At 38.2% G+C, this 15,349-nt stretch overlaps 1 protein-coding gene across 6 annotated transcripts in view; it reads right to left on the bottom strand.

Moving 5' to 3' along the window:
• ttn (titin) overlaps positions 1-15,349 on the bottom strand; it is a 324,330-nt gene that overhangs the window by 58,939 nt on the left and 250,042 nt on the right. For all 6 annotated transcript variants that reach the window (XM_033023845.1, XM_033023846.1, XM_033023847.1 and 3 more), the window contains 21 exons: positions 14,950-15,098; positions 14,076-14,226; positions 13,687-13,971; positions 13,302-13,604; positions 12,898-13,200; positions 12,531-12,812; positions 12,142-12,441; positions 10,650-10,952; positions 10,247-10,555; positions 9,852-10,133; positions 9,457-9,756; positions 9,073-9,366; positions 6,002-8,968; positions 5,576-5,896; positions 5,165-5,449; positions 2,882-3,181; positions 2,441-2,743; positions 1,310-1,585; positions 885-1,184; positions 497-799; positions 86-385 (listed from right to left, as the gene is read on the bottom strand). In XM_033023845.1, the coding sequence (XP_032879736.1) occupies positions 86-385; positions 497-799; positions 885-1,184; positions 1,310-1,585; positions 2,441-2,743; positions 2,882-3,181; positions 5,165-5,449; positions 5,576-5,896; positions 6,002-8,968; positions 9,073-9,366; positions 9,457-9,756; positions 9,852-10,133; positions 10,247-10,555; positions 10,650-10,952; positions 12,142-12,441; positions 12,531-12,812; positions 12,898-13,200; positions 13,302-13,604; positions 13,687-13,971; positions 14,076-14,226; positions 14,950-15,098 (8,616 nt within the window). The remainder of the gene's footprint in view (positions 1-85; positions 386-496; positions 800-884; positions 1,185-1,309; positions 1,586-2,440; positions 2,744-2,881; positions 3,182-5,164; positions 5,450-5,575; positions 5,897-6,001; positions 8,969-9,072; positions 9,367-9,456; positions 9,757-9,851; positions 10,134-10,246; positions 10,556-10,649; positions 10,953-12,141; positions 12,442-12,530; positions 12,813-12,897; positions 13,201-13,301; positions 13,605-13,686; positions 13,972-14,075; positions 14,227-14,949; positions 15,099-15,349) is intronic.

Genomic DNA, 15,349 nt, shown 5'->3' with positions numbered 1-15,349 from the left:
ATCCACTAATTTATTTTAATGTCTTATATTGTAAAATCAAAAATTAGAATCAAATTAAAAAATGATAGTGATATAATTTTTTTACCATGCTCTGCCAAGATGGTCACTGGGTCTGAAGGTTCGGATGGCTTGCTCATATTAACTGCAGTCTTTGCAATAGCCCTGAATTGATACTGTGCACCTTCTTCAAGACTGGTAACAGTGAATTCCTCATGAGGCACATTTTGGTAGTTAGTATTGCACCGTATCCACTTATCACCAGGCAATTTACAGGCTTCAACATAATAGCCGATCAATTTACTTCCACCATCGTGTTTTGGTTTTGCCCAAACAAGAGATACAGAATTATTTGTCACATCAACAGCTTCAGGTTTGCCTGGTGGATCTGTTGCAGAATAACAATATACGTGTTTTGTTACATACAAAGCCAATAGAATTTAAGTTGCCTTAAATAAAATAATTTAATAACTATTTTCAATATTTTTGGAAAACTTACCCACAGGCGTCCTGGCAGTTTCAAACTCAGTTGGTTTACTTGGTTTGCTGGATCCTGCTCTGTTTAGTGCAATGACTCTGAAGGTATACTCTAGTCCTTCAATTAGACCCGAACATGGATACTCAGTAGTACGGATAGAAGTATCATTTCCTTTTACCCAAAGAAGACTATTCCTTTCTTTACGTTCAATAATATATCCAGTGATGGGACTACCACCATCAGATTCCGGCCTCTCCCATGCAACAAACATGCAATCCTTGTTCACCTTTGAGATACGTACATTCCTTGGTTCACTTGGAACATCTGTGGATGAAAGAAATATTGATTATGGGCATCTCTCAAGCAAGATTTTGAGATCTTAAGATAAATGTGTTACTTCATAACTTACCAAATTGATATTTTGCAATCATTTTTGCAGAGGTAAGTGGCTCTGAAACACCGAATCTGTTTTCTGCACGAACACGCAACATGTATTCATTGCCAGAGATAAGTTTACCAATCCGACAGTTTGTTTTAGTTACAGAAGCTATGGCTGTAACCCAGTCCCCACGGCTTAAATCACATTTTTCAACAACATAGTTTGTTATGTTGCTGCCTCCATCTTCGAATGGTATATGCCAATTAAGACTACATGCATCAACATCAATTTCTGAAATGTCAAATGGAGGCTGTGGAGGTCCAGGAATATCTGCAAAAAAATCCATCCAAAAAGATTAATTACATATCTTTTGTATAAAAAGATTAATAGAAAATGATTTGCGTAACACATGCAAATTCAAAGCATTATGCATTAATATAAGCAAATTTACAAACCCATTATCACTACTCGGATTTTCTGGGTGGCGATGCCACAGCTATTTTCTGCAGAAAGACTGTAATAACCACTGTCTTTCCTGCTAACATCTTTGATGATGATTACAGATGTGTTCTTTGTCTTATGCACAACTAGCCGGCTGGATGGAATCACGCCTTCCTCATTTTTCATCCACTTGCAAATTGGTGCAGGCTTGCCAGCGATATGAGCCTCTATTCTGAGCTTCTGTCCAGCTTTGATAGTTATGAACTCTGGCATGATAATCTTCGGTGCCACTATTAGAAAACATGGCATTAATGTTATCAATGCAGGAAAGTAAATATCTGTTACAATTTTCTTAGCACATGCTGCACGGTTTTTAAATATGCAAATCAAAACTTGATTCAATGTATGCTGCTGGTGAGATTTTGCTGAGTGTAAAATGCACAAGTTGGTCTACAATACTGCTCATTATACATGAAGGACCTTCAATAGTTTCTAAGAGCTATTACATTGCACATAAAACACGAATCTTTTGACATTTGAAAATGTCATAATAGAATCACAGGGGTTGAATGTCAATTACCATCTTCTCATTTCACGTATGATTGAAGGTAAAAGGGAAGTAAAATATCTGTTGAGAACCTTTTTCATTGTCGGTCTGATGACATGGGACTAAATAGAAGTTAAACGCCCTGCTAAAAGTAGAGAGTGGACTGTTTACTTGTGCAATTAATCATTGGAGGTCACAATTACAAATTTCAGAGAGGAACTGATTAAGCACACACTAGCTAGTGAGAATCGGAGATCCTTAAAAGGAACAGCAGTGTTTTCTCTCAAAAGAAGGCACCAGAAAAGTTAGAAGACCTCTCCCAAACCTCATTGCATTAACTTGTCCTTCTGGAATCTGATCTCCTTAAAAGGCTTTAATAACAAGGAAGCCAAAAATTGCAGCAGTTGATAAATCATTGTGAGAAAGTAGCAGCAAAGGTACACATAATTGGGTAACAATACAAAGGAGGCATTAACCGCAAGGTGGCATGTGTTTCATAATTGCAATTTGATTCAAGCTCATTCATGATGTTATGTTTTCAAATGTTTGTTTCAATATTGATATCTTATTCACAAATAAATATTTTCTGTTTACTTACTCAGTTGTTCTTTAATTTCAAAAATTCCTTCGGTTTCCCTGGGTAAGCTGGTGCCTACAATATTTCTAGCGGCAACTCTGAATTTGTATTTAATTCCCTCCTTTAGGCCTGTTACAATAATATTCAGATCCTTGATTGTGGAGTATTGTGTCCATTGTTTCTCAGGTTCACCTTCTTTCTGATATTCAACGATATAACCATCAATCTTAGCACCTCCATCCCTTATAGGTGGTAACCATGCCAGTGAAGCACTATTCTTTGTTATATCAATGACATCCAATTTCTTTGGTGGATCTGGTTCACCTAAAAACCAAATTCAAAATAAGTTATTTTGAGACCAGATGATAAAATAATCTACAAAAATCATGATTAAAATATTTGGCAAACCCCATTGGCATTTTTCTTAAGGTTAATGAGAAAGTGCAAACTTATTATACTTACTGACTGGGTCTCGTGCTATAATTGATTTAGGAATGTCTTTTGGAACCCCAGCACCATAATGGTTGACAGCAGTTACTCTGAAATAGTATTCAGTACCGGGTGCTAGACCCATCACTTTGAAACTGGTTTTCTTCAAATCTTGCATCACTCTGCCCCAGGATTTCCTGTCTGCTTCACGCTTTTCCAAAATATAGTGAGTTACTGGACTACCACCATCATTGTCAGGCGGTGACCATGACAACTGGCATTCTGTTTTTGTAATATCGGAGGCATCAAAGTCAGAGACAGGCCCAGGTGTATCTGGAAGTGATTTAAAAAAAACATCGACATAAGCTAAAAACAAAATAATAGTACGCAGGACACCATTAAGCTGATCAAGTCTATACTGTCAAGTCGGAGCAATTCACTGCCCAACTCGTCTCCTATTTTGCTAAAATATTTTTCTGCCTCATCTAATTCTCCTTTGAAAGCTGCTTTTGAATCTGTTTCCACTATCAAGCAGCACATTCCAAATCCTCATCACTTGAATAACAAAAATAGTTTTTCTCTTGTTCCTTTTTCTAGTTAATCACCTTTAGTCTGTGGTTTCAAATATTTATCTGTTGTCAATTGTTTTTCTTTATTTACTCTACATGCATCTTTCCTGAAGTTAAGCTTTCTCAATCTTCTCTGCCTTAGTTGAACCATTAGAACGTGACTGAAATATGGAATATTTACAAAATGTACTGCAATAACATATCTGACAGAACCTTCGAAACGTGTGACTTCCATCACCACAAGTGTTGGCACGCAGGAACATTGCCACCTGTATGTTCCTCTCCAAGTCATACATCATCCTGACTTGGGAATGTATCCTTCATCATTACTTGGTCTAAATCCAATCCTTGAGAATTGCAGCTGTTCAAGAAGGTAGCTCATTCACACCCTTTCAAGGCCACATAGGGATGGGTATTAAGTACTAGCCTTGCCAGCAATATTCACATCCCAATGAATATTGAAAACAATCTAGTCAAGCTATATAAATTTCAGTAATTGGTTTCCGTTAATTTCCAAAACCACCATATAGGAAAGATACCATTGTGCTGGAAAGAGCGTGGACACGATTTTACAAGGATTTCAATAGACAATAGACAATAGGTGCAGGAGTAGGTCATTCGGCCCTTCGAGCCAGCACCGCCATTCAATGTGATCATGGCTGATCCTCCCCAATCAGTACCCCATTCCTGCCTTCTCCCCATATCCCCTGACTCCACTATTTTTAAGCCCTTGAAAGCAGCCAGAGAACCTGCCTCCATCGCCCTCTGAGGCAGAGAATTCCACATACTCACCACTTTCTATGAGAAAAAGTGTTTCCTCGTCTTCGTTCTAAATGGCTTACTCCTTATTCTTAAACTGTGGCCCCTGGTTCTGGACTCTCCCAACATCGGGAACATGTTTCCTGCCCCTAGCGTGTCCAAGCCCTTAACAATCTTATATGTTTCATCCTCTCATCCTTCTAAACTCCAGAGTGTACAAGCCCAGCTGATACTCTGATACTTATTGTTAATGTGCCCGAAAGCAATTTTTCATTCCCTTTTATCTTAGCTTCAATCTATTCTTGAGTCTGAAGAAGGGTCCCGACCCAAAACAATACCTATCCATTTCCTTTAGAGATGCTGCCTGACCCGCTGAGTTACTCCAGCATTGTGTGTCATTCTTTGGTATAAACCAGCATCTACAGTTTCTTTTTACTATAATCTATTGTTGTACTTTCTTTTCACCCGTCTTATTTCTTCTTATATGACCCCAGTATTTTCTATTTAAACCTGATATAAAACTGACACGTCAGACCCATTTTTCGACTTCATCATACTGTCTAAATACAGTAATCTCAGCATTGGTTCTTTTTGTCATTTCCTTTATGATCATCTGCCCAAACTGCTATTAAATAATCTCCACATTAAAGACTTAGTTGCACCATTACATTTTGGCCTGTCAACATGAAACTCCAATTTGCCTGGGCATTTTCTCCTCAGTTTTCTGGAGCATCTCATGTCAGGTTGCTCCTTGCCCATGTCTATTACAACCCGAATCTTATACTACAATGACCAATATTTGAGATCATCTCCCAATACAGTATTCTCAATTTGACCCATTTCATTACCCAAGATTAGATCCAGCAAAGTATCCGTCCTCTTGGGACAAGAAATATAGTAATCAAATAATTTATCCTTAACGTATCAATAAATCTTCCCCATGATCAAATTGAATCTGGAAAATAGAACACAAAAAAAATGTACTCACCCAGAACTTTAACATTCACAAACACAGCCTTTTCACCTGCTGCATTTACAAGTATCAATGAATATTTTCCAGAATCATCACGAGTACTATCAGGAATGACAAGGAAAGTCATTGTGTCCAGCAGGTCTATTCGACCCTTTCTAACAACGTTGTCGATTCCAATTCTCCTCCAGGTAACCTTAGGTGCTGGTCGGCCTCTGATGGTGGCAAACAATCTGATAGGACATCCTGCTCTGACAGTTAAAACCTTTCTCAGGCTTGCATCCAAATCAATTTCTGGAGGTTCTGAAAAAGATCAATTTTATGAAATAAATTATTTCCTTGGTGAAAGAAATGTTATCACATTAAACATATCTCCATATGCACATATCATTATACTGCAATGGAAAAAAAGGCCAAAAGTACGCATACCTAAAATCTCCTTTGGAAATATTGCTTCTTTAAGTTCAGCAGGGCGACCAATTCCGACTTGATTCTGTGCAGAAACCTTAAATTCGTATTCTTGTTTCTCATTAAGGCTGCTTGCAGTAAACTGAGTTACAACCAGCTGAGCTGCAACATTACATCTTGTCCATCCTTCTTCAGGAGACTTACTGACACCCTTTGGTCTCATTTCAACAACATACCCAGTGACAAGAGAACCACCATCATATACAGGCTTTGTCCAGCCAAGAGTAATGGAGGTCTTTGTACTATCGATTACCTTAAGGTCACTTGGAGGACCAGGTGGTTCTGTGTACAGAACAAACAGAAAATAAATTGAGAATGTCAAGTGTTTTATGAGAAAAAACAAATTGTGCTCAGAATATTAAATTAGTGATAAAAATATATACATACCCATAGGATCCTTTGCTAATATTGGTCTTGAAGGTGGGCTTGGTTCTCCTAATCCAACTTCATTTTCAGCTTTGACACGGAACTGGTATTCATGTCCAGGAACCAGATTTGTAACTTTCATTCGCCTTTCTGGAATTGGAGACTTGGTGACAGGCACCCATCTAACAGATCTTTTTTCTTTCTTCTCCAAAATGTATCCTCTAATTGATTTTCCACCATCATCTTCTGGTGGATTCCAATGGACAGTCATTTCATCCTTGCTGACTTTAGTGATCTCTGGTGCATCTGGTGGACCAGGTCTACTAAACTGTGTCTTGGCTACAATTGGCTTAGTTTCTGCTGGTGGACCTGTACCTATTTTGTTTTCTGCTCGTACTCTGAAGAGGTATTCATTTCCTTCAATCAGACGAGTGACATTTGCATAATCATTAATAATTGAAGTTGAAAATATAGACCAAACCATTCTTTTGCTTTCACATTTTTCTATAACATAGTTTTGAATTTCACAGCCACCATCATCTTCTGGGGGGTCCCAGCTGACTTTACACCTGTCACTTGCAATGCCAGATACTTTCAGATTTCTGACTTCACTCGGTACATCCAAAACATTCACAGTAGCATACGCTGTAAAGGAACCAGCTGGATTGGTTGCAGTGATTGTATATTTTCCACTGTTCTCTCGCTTAGATTTAATTACGATTAGTTTGCATGCATCAGCAGTCGTTTCGATCTTAACGCGAGGTGATCGGCTAAGATCAATTGCATCTTTGTCTTTTACCCAAACAACTTCTGGTTGAGGTTTGCCTCTCAGAGCAGCCTCAATTCTGAAAGTTTCACCTGCTTTCACAATTAATATTCCAGTGAGTTTTAGATCTAAGACTGGTTTTTGCATTTCTAGTTTGACAATAATATAATCAGTCTTCACCCAATTGCTTTCACCGCCTTCGTTCTTGGCTTGAACTCTAAACTGGTAAGTCTGGTTCTCAATACATTTGTCAACCATGAAATGTGTCTCTTTAATACTTCCTTTGTGCATTCTTTCCCATTGATTTGAGTCCTTTAACATCCTTTCAATATGATAGGACAGGTTAGGGCTACCACCATCATAATCGGGTTTCCTCCATTTAAGTAGGACAAACGTTTTTCCTACATCAGCAACATGAAAGTTTTCTGGTTCCCCAGGTTTTTCAATGGGATCAATGGCTAAGATTGGCGTTTTAGTTTCAATTGTTGGACCTAATCCAACTTTGTTTTCTGCACATATGCGGAAGAAGTACTCATGATTTGATGTAAGTTGAACCTTGACTACGCGTTTCGTCAAATCAGATGAGATCAACGACCATCCTCTCTGGCTGGGTTGACGGGATTCTGCTATGTAGTTAGTAATTTCTGAGCCTCCATTATCATCTGGATTGTCCCAGGAAAGCATACAGGAATCTTTGGTGACATAGCTTGTCCTGATATTCTTACAAGGGCCTGGTCTATCAAGGACATTGACATTAACAGCAGCTTGCACTTGTCCACTATTATTTTTAGCAACAATATGGTATTTACCATGATCTTCTCTGGTTGCCTCTTTAATAAAGAGCTGTATAACAGGATAGTCATTATGAATCTCTACACGTTTGCCTGCAACAAATACCTTGCCTTCTTTTGACCATGTAATTTCTGGATCTGGTCGGCCTTTGACACGTCCTTTTAGCGCAATAGTTTGTCCAACACGAAATGTGATTAGATCACGACAAACAATATCAAGTTCCAGCTCCGGTGGATGAAGAATATCTTTTGCAATAACAGATTCTGGCAGCTCCCTTGGTTCACCTTCACCAATAACATTGGCGGCCTTTATACGGAATCTGTATTCATTTCCTTCAATGAGGCCGGGTACTCTATAAGCACACTGTGCGATCAGATCGTCTTTGTTAATTCTATTCCACTTTGTCGTGTCTGATTTCTGACATTCTACAATGTATCCTAAGATTGGACTTCCTCCATCATTGGTGGGCTTTGTCCAGACTAAGTCAACAGTTTCTCTTGATTTGTCTTTCAGTTTAGGATTGATTGGTGGTCCGGGTGGCCTTATTGGACGAATTGCCGAGACTGAATCAGAGATCGGTGACGGTTTGCTTAGACCAGCAATATTTTCTGCAAATATTCTGAATTCATATGAATTACCTTCAAAAAGTCCAACAGTTCTCATTTTTAGATCTAGAATTGGAGTCTTATTCACTCTGATCCATTTACCAGTTGTTTCTCTGCGCTCCATTATGTAACCAATAATTGGACTTCCACCATCATACTTTGGTATACCCCAAGAAACTGTTACTGCATTTTCTGTGATATCATACATAGCTGGCTTAGTAGGTGGTCCTGGAACATCAAACATGTACTTAGCTACGGTTGGTTTAGACTCTAATGGTTCACCAATACCAATTTTGTTTTCTGCTCGAACACGCACAATATATTCACAGCCTTTTTGGAGACGTGGAATTTTAGCTTGGGTACTTGTACCTCCAGAGCTAACAATACCCCATGTTTCCTTCTTAGTTTCTCGTTTCTCAACAATATAATTCATAACAGGACTTCCACCATCATCCTTAGGTGGACGCCAAGAAATTATCATGTGCTGCGGTGTTACTTCAAGAATATTGGTTGGTCCAACTGGAGGGCCTGGAATATCCAGGACCATCAAGTGTAGAGCCACCGACTTACTCCCAGCTGGATTGGACACAGTAAGTACATATTCACCACTATGTTTTCTGGTGCAATCCTTAATTGTTAGGACGGTAGAGCGGTCGTCAGTGTCAATCTTGTAATTGCCTTCAGATTTAAGTTCAGTACTATCAGTGACCCACTTCACTGATGGAGTAGGAATACCTCTCATTAAAGCAGGAAGTCTGACTGTGCTACCAGCTTTCACAACAAGACCTTCAATCAAACTTACATCAACATCCACCGAGGGTGACACTGTAATACAAAAGCATAAGTGAATCAGTACATGTGATGGGAGTGCCAATGAATTAAAGAATAAAAACAATTGAAAGAACAAAGAAAGTAAACAACCAACCAACCTAATTTCTCATGACACAGTACAGGCACAGTTGTATCTGGACGACTGAGCCCGGCAGCATTTTGAGCTTTAACACGGAACGTGTATGTCTTTCCCTGTTCTAAACCGGTTACAACACATTCAGGTATAGTAACAGTTTTAAATATATTCCAATCTTTTGCTCCTTCTTCCTGGTATTCCACTAAAAATCCTGTGATTTCTGAACCCCCATCACGATCTGGGTAATTCCAAACAAGTCCAACCTCAGTCTTGTCCACATCAACATGGTGTAAGTTCTTAGGTGGGCCAGGAGGAGCTATAAATATAACATAACCAGATTAGTTAAACCCTGTGGATATAATTATTATGAGCTTTCATACAAAAGTCTCAGCAAATGACAACTTACATGTTGGATCAATCGCCTTTATTGGCTTTGTTGATTCAATAAAGCTGCTTCTACCATATTGATTTTCAGCCGCCACACGGAACAAATACTGGGTGCCTTCCATTAGGTACTTAGCCATAATGCTGTGCTTTTTGGTTGTGGATGATATAGGGATCCATTGAGGTGCTGCTACGTCTCGTTTTTCAATTATATAGTTAGAGATAACAGCACCACCATTGTCTTCTGGTTCTTTCCATGTCAGATAGCAGGAATCACTTCTAACTTCACTAATATTTAAGTTACGTGGCGGACCAGGTTTATCTGAAAAAGATTAACAGTTTCCTATTATTTTAATTACTGGACAAAACAAGTTGATTAAAAATGTTCCAATAAATCTCACGTTCCATTCATTTTACCTAATATAGTAACAATACAAGCAGCACTCTTGCTTCCAGCTTCATTTTCAACAGTTAACGAATAACATCCACTGTCATCTCTGGTGGTATTAAGAATTTCAAGCTTGCTACTGACTGCGGTACGTTCAATATCAGCTTTAAGTGGTACTTCCTTGTCATTCTTTTTCCATGCGACCTTTGGAATCGGCATTCCTTTTATGGTTGCACTGAGGGTTAAAATGGTTCCTGCTTTTATGTTTACAGCTCGAGTCATGTTGGCATCTACAAATAATTCAGGAGCCTCTGTAAAGGAAATAAGAAAGTTTTACGTGTACACAGTAATAGCACACATTAGGATTAATAGCAAAACTTTTCAATGTGGAATGATTCACATGGCAATCATATAGATCACTTACCAAGTCTGTCTTTTGCTTGAACAGGATCATGAACATAAGCTGGATCTGATTCACCAGCTTGATTGACTGCTAGAATCCGGAATTTGTACATATCACCTTCAGTAACACCCGACACCTTAAAATTAGTGTCAGGACAGGAATCTGGTGTTTGATTAGCTTTCTTCCACTCTTCATCACCAACTTTCTGGTATTCCACTAAATATCCCAGTATTTTGCCTCCACCATTATGGCGAGGAGGTTGCCAAGATAAATCGATGGTAGATTTAGTTTTATCTACTGCTTGAGGAGTAATAGGTGGGCTTGGCTTACCTGAATGAAGAGTAAAAGAGTGGTCATAATATGTCTTGCAAATACATCACGTGATTATTTTAAAAAGAAAGACATGGCGATAAATTGTATGTACCTATTGGATCTTTTGCAAAGAAGGGTTTAGATGGTGGGCTCGGATCACCAACTCCGATTTCATTTTCTGCTGACACACGGAATTCGTATTCACAGCCTTCAAGGAGATCAGTCACAGTGAACTGAGTATCTGGGTAAATTGGCTCTTTGGATACTTTCAACCATCGATGGGACATAGTTTCTTTCTTTTCTACAATGTATTTAATTATAGGCTTGCCACCATCCCGTGGTCTATTCCAAACCACCAGAGCAGAATCTTTCTTAATATTTTTTACAACTGGTTGTTCTGGTGCTTCTGGAACCCCTGCAGAGAAAAAAAATAATTAAATTAATAACCAGGATTCCTTACTGCTACACACATTAATAATAGAGGGGACAAGACACACTTGCTATTATCACACGTGCATAACATTTTATTTTAATAGAAATTGCTATATGTGATCCATAACCCTCCATATCCATGTGCTTATTTAAAAGCCTCTTAAATCCTAGTATTGTATTCCACCACCAACCCTGGCAGTGCATTCCAGACATCCACCACTAAAGTCTAAATCAGGCAGCATTCTGATAAAGTGTTCAAGTTAGAGAGGAGGTTGTGAAACTGTCTCCGATAAATTCTGATAAACCTCCTCTGCATCCTTTCCAAAGCCTCCACATCCTTCATATAATGGGAAGACCAGATCTGCACATAGTGATCCAAATGTAGCCTAATCAAAGTTTTATAAAGCTGTAACTCGACTTCTGACTGTTACACTTAATGTCCTCACTGATGAAGGCAAGCATACCATATACCTTTTCTATCACTCTATCTACTTATGTTGTCACTTTCAGGGGGTTATGGACTTTGGTATTGATATTGATATAGGTTTATTATCAACACCTGTACCTAGATACAGTGATTTATTTTGGTTTGCATGCTATTCAGTCAAATCAAATCATACTAAACATGAGTACAATCAAGTCATACACAAGTATAACAGCAAGTGCAAAGAGCAAAATATCAGACTTTGACCCCAAGATCCCTTAGTACATCAATGCTAAGGGAATAGGCATTAACTGTATACTTTCACCATTACATTCGACCTCCCAAATTGCAATATCTCATGCTTGCGTAATTCATTCACCATTTCCATTTTCCATTTCCATCTCCATTTACCATTTCCTTTTCCATTTATGTAATTGATCTATATCCCTCTGTATCATTTGACAACCTTCCTCATTGTCTGCAACTCCACCAATTTTAGTGTCATCTGCAAATTTAATAAATAGCCTATCTACATTTATGTTCAATCCTTTATAAACAACAGAGATCCCAGCACGGTTTCTTGGGGATCACCAGTGGTTATGGACTTCAAGCCAGAATAACATCCTTTCACTACTACCCTCTATTTTCGATGGGTAAGCTAGCCCATGCATTTTAACCTTCTGGATCAGTATTTGCTTTTTTTGTCTTCTGTTTAATCTATTAGAAAATTATGATGTCTAGTACTTACTGTAACGATCTTTAGCTTTAACTTCTTCTGAAAGCAATGGCTCACTGATTCCATACATGTTTTCTGCATAGATACGAATAATATACTCTCGGCCCTCAATTAATTTTGGAACCTTGCAAGTTGTCTTTGTGGTTGTTGAAGTAACAGTCATCCAGATCTCTCGGTTTGTATCTCTCTTTTCAACAATATAATTAGTGATTGCACTGCCTCCATCATCAAGTGGAGGATTCCAGGAAATATCCATGTGATCTCTGTGAACTTCATTGAAAACAACCGGACCAACTGGAGGTTGCGGACGATCTGAAAAATGTAACATTTGGTTTAATCCTGCATTATAGTTCAATATTACAATAATTTAATCTGAAAAAGGTTAGAAATAGTTAACTTACCAACTACAATCAGTTGACACAGACCCTTTCGTACCCCTGTGCTATTCTCCAAAGCCACACAGTATTTCCCCGAATCAGCACGAACACCTTTCAGAAATTTGAGGCATAGCTTTGATGGAGTTGTATTAATTTTTAAGCATTTTGTCTCTTCAACTGGTTCATTATCCTTAAACCAAGAAACTTTGGGTGTTGGTTTCCCTTTATACTTTCCTGTCAAGCTGAAAGATTCACCGACACGCACAATAAACTTGTCACGGAAATCCAATTCAAGTGTTGGTGGTTCTAAAAATAATAACACACTATTATTGCCATGTTGAAAAATATAACGTGAATTTTGAATTTAAAACATATCTGGAATTAATCTTACCAAGCTGATCCCTGCAAGCTATTGGTTTTGTACAGAATGAAGGTTTGCCTTGTCCAACAGCATTTATTGCACTGACGCGATACTCATACGTATCACCTTCTTTTAAGGCACTATGCGTAAACATTCGATCTAATAATTTCTCTTTAGTAACTTTGGTGAACTTCTCTTTACCAATTAAACGACACTCAAGAGTGTACATTGTAATGTCTGAGCCACCGTCATACTTTGGAGGCTTCCATTTCAAGCTAACTGATTGTTTTGTAACTGCTGTCACTTCAAGATCTTCAGGACGTTCAGGAACAGCTACAAGTTAGAAAAATAGAACATTTAGTGTATTCAGTGACTAAAATAGATTTATTTGATATCTGAAAATGGGAAATCTTGAAACTAAAAATGTTACTTACACATTGGCTCTTTAACTACAATTTCTTGTTTTGTCGGCACCCATGGGCCCATGCCGATGATATTTTCGGCTGCAATTCTAAAGAAATAAGCATTTCCCATTATCAGACCCTGGACAACAGCATTCTGTCTAGTGACTGTGTATGAGACAGGTGACCAGCCACGACGTTCAACTTCACGCTTCTCGATGATATAATTGGTGATAGCAGAACCACCATCATCTTCTGGAAAGAACCATGTTAATTTGCAAGAATCTCTTGTCAGGTTTTCACAGCGGAAAGGTTCACCAACTGGCCCAGGAACATCTGTAATTAAAATTAAAATATTTTTTCATGTTCTTGGAAAAACAAAAGATTGCATTGTGCAAAATCAGTGAATAATATTTACCCAAAACTTCAACAATAATGGTTTTTCTTCTTTCGCCTCCTGCATTCTTAGCAATAAGATTGTATACTCCTTGATGCTTGCGCTGACAATTCTTTATAACAAGAGCAGAACTGATCACCGTGGTTTCAATCGCAGCTTCTTCTGGGATTGGCTTATCATCATCCTTCCTCCAAGTGATCTCTGGAGGTGGTTTGCCTGATACATATGCCAACATACGAATGACACCACCCGCATGCACCACAATTTTGTCTCTCATGCTGGCGTCTAAGTTAATATCTGGAAGAACTAGAATACAAAAGTACAATTTCAGATATTTAATATTGCCAAAGTGAGGTACTTAGATAAAAGAAATACAATTAATTTAAATATATAAAATTCATTTTTTTCACCTGTTCTATCCTTGACTTCAATGGCATCAGAAACCTCTCCTGGATCACCAACACCAGCAGCATTTACTGCCCTTACCCTGAATCGGTACAAGCTTCCCTCTTTCAATTTTGGAACAACAAACTTTGTGCCTCTAATTTCCTTGTCTTTAACCTGTAAAGAACCAGGAGAAAAGGTAAATGCATAAGCCAAAATTGTGAAACATTGTTTCGGTTTAAATGAAAGCAGGCAAGCATCATTCTTCTATAATAGGTAAATGGCAGATGGAAGGAAAAACCTAGCTAACCTTTTAAAGTTTTTTCACATTGCTCTGACATTTCTGATTTTGTTTGAAGGATTTAATGAGGCCAGTGTTTAAAAGGTGCAGACTAAAGACTACAATACACATTAAAGCTAATTTTAGTCATTGTCCTAAAAAATAACCATCTACAGGGATAAGTGGAGATATAATCAGTGGACCTCGATTCTGTGCCTTTGGATATGGGAGGGGATAACAGAAGCAAAAGGTATAAGGTGGCCCAAAAAATGGTAAAAAGGTATTTTTGTTTCAAGGGCCTTTCAGAAGATTGAATTTAAAGGCTCAAAGGCAAGTGAGAGGCTCAGGCTGCATGTTTGCTTTTACCATTGTTTTAAGACCAGGTCATTGGGCAAAATTGCATTGGCATTGAGACTGAACCATTTTAATGATTTGACCGTCAATGTTTAGACACTCCAAGGAATGGACAGGCAGACTGTCATGGTTATGCTCAACAGCTGCCTGGCATAGGGAGAATTAAGAACTGGACAGGGATGGGGCAAGTGGTGGTGGGGCCAGAGAAAACGAAAATTAGATCACATCCATGTCTAAAAAAATGTAATTCATTAATTTTAATTTACCTTCTCCCACTCTTCCTTTCCTTCCTCCTTAAATTCAACAAAATAGCCAGTGATTCTGGATCCACCGTCTTTTGTTGGTGGAGCCCATTCAAGATCTACAGTTGACCTAGTCCAGTCTGTCACCTTAGGAAACGGAGGACCAGGTGGTGCTGTTTTTAAAAAAAAGAAAAGTTATGCGCATCAGAAAACTTAAGATTTAAAACTGGATTCATAAGACATTTAGTCATTACTATTCAATATTTATTAATGTATTGCTATGTTTGCTTTACATTAATAAAAAGCACTGCTTGCAATATGGCCATGAATTTCTAAAGGGCTGCTAGCATTACAAAAGACAATTAGGTTCCATTTTCCATAGAATTGTTTAAACAGTTGCAAATGTGCTTCAATCTCCAGGAGA

Source organism: Amblyraja radiata, chromosome 7, assembly GCF_010909765.2.
Source record: "Amblyraja radiata isolate CabotCenter1 chromosome 7, sAmbRad1.1.pri, whole genome shotgun sequence".
Classification (NCBI taxonomy): domain Eukaryota; kingdom Metazoa; phylum Chordata; class Chondrichthyes; order Rajiformes; family Rajidae; genus Amblyraja; species Amblyraja radiata.
Note: the sequence above shows the minus strand (reverse complement) of the source record. Positions and strands in the feature narration are given on the sequence as shown.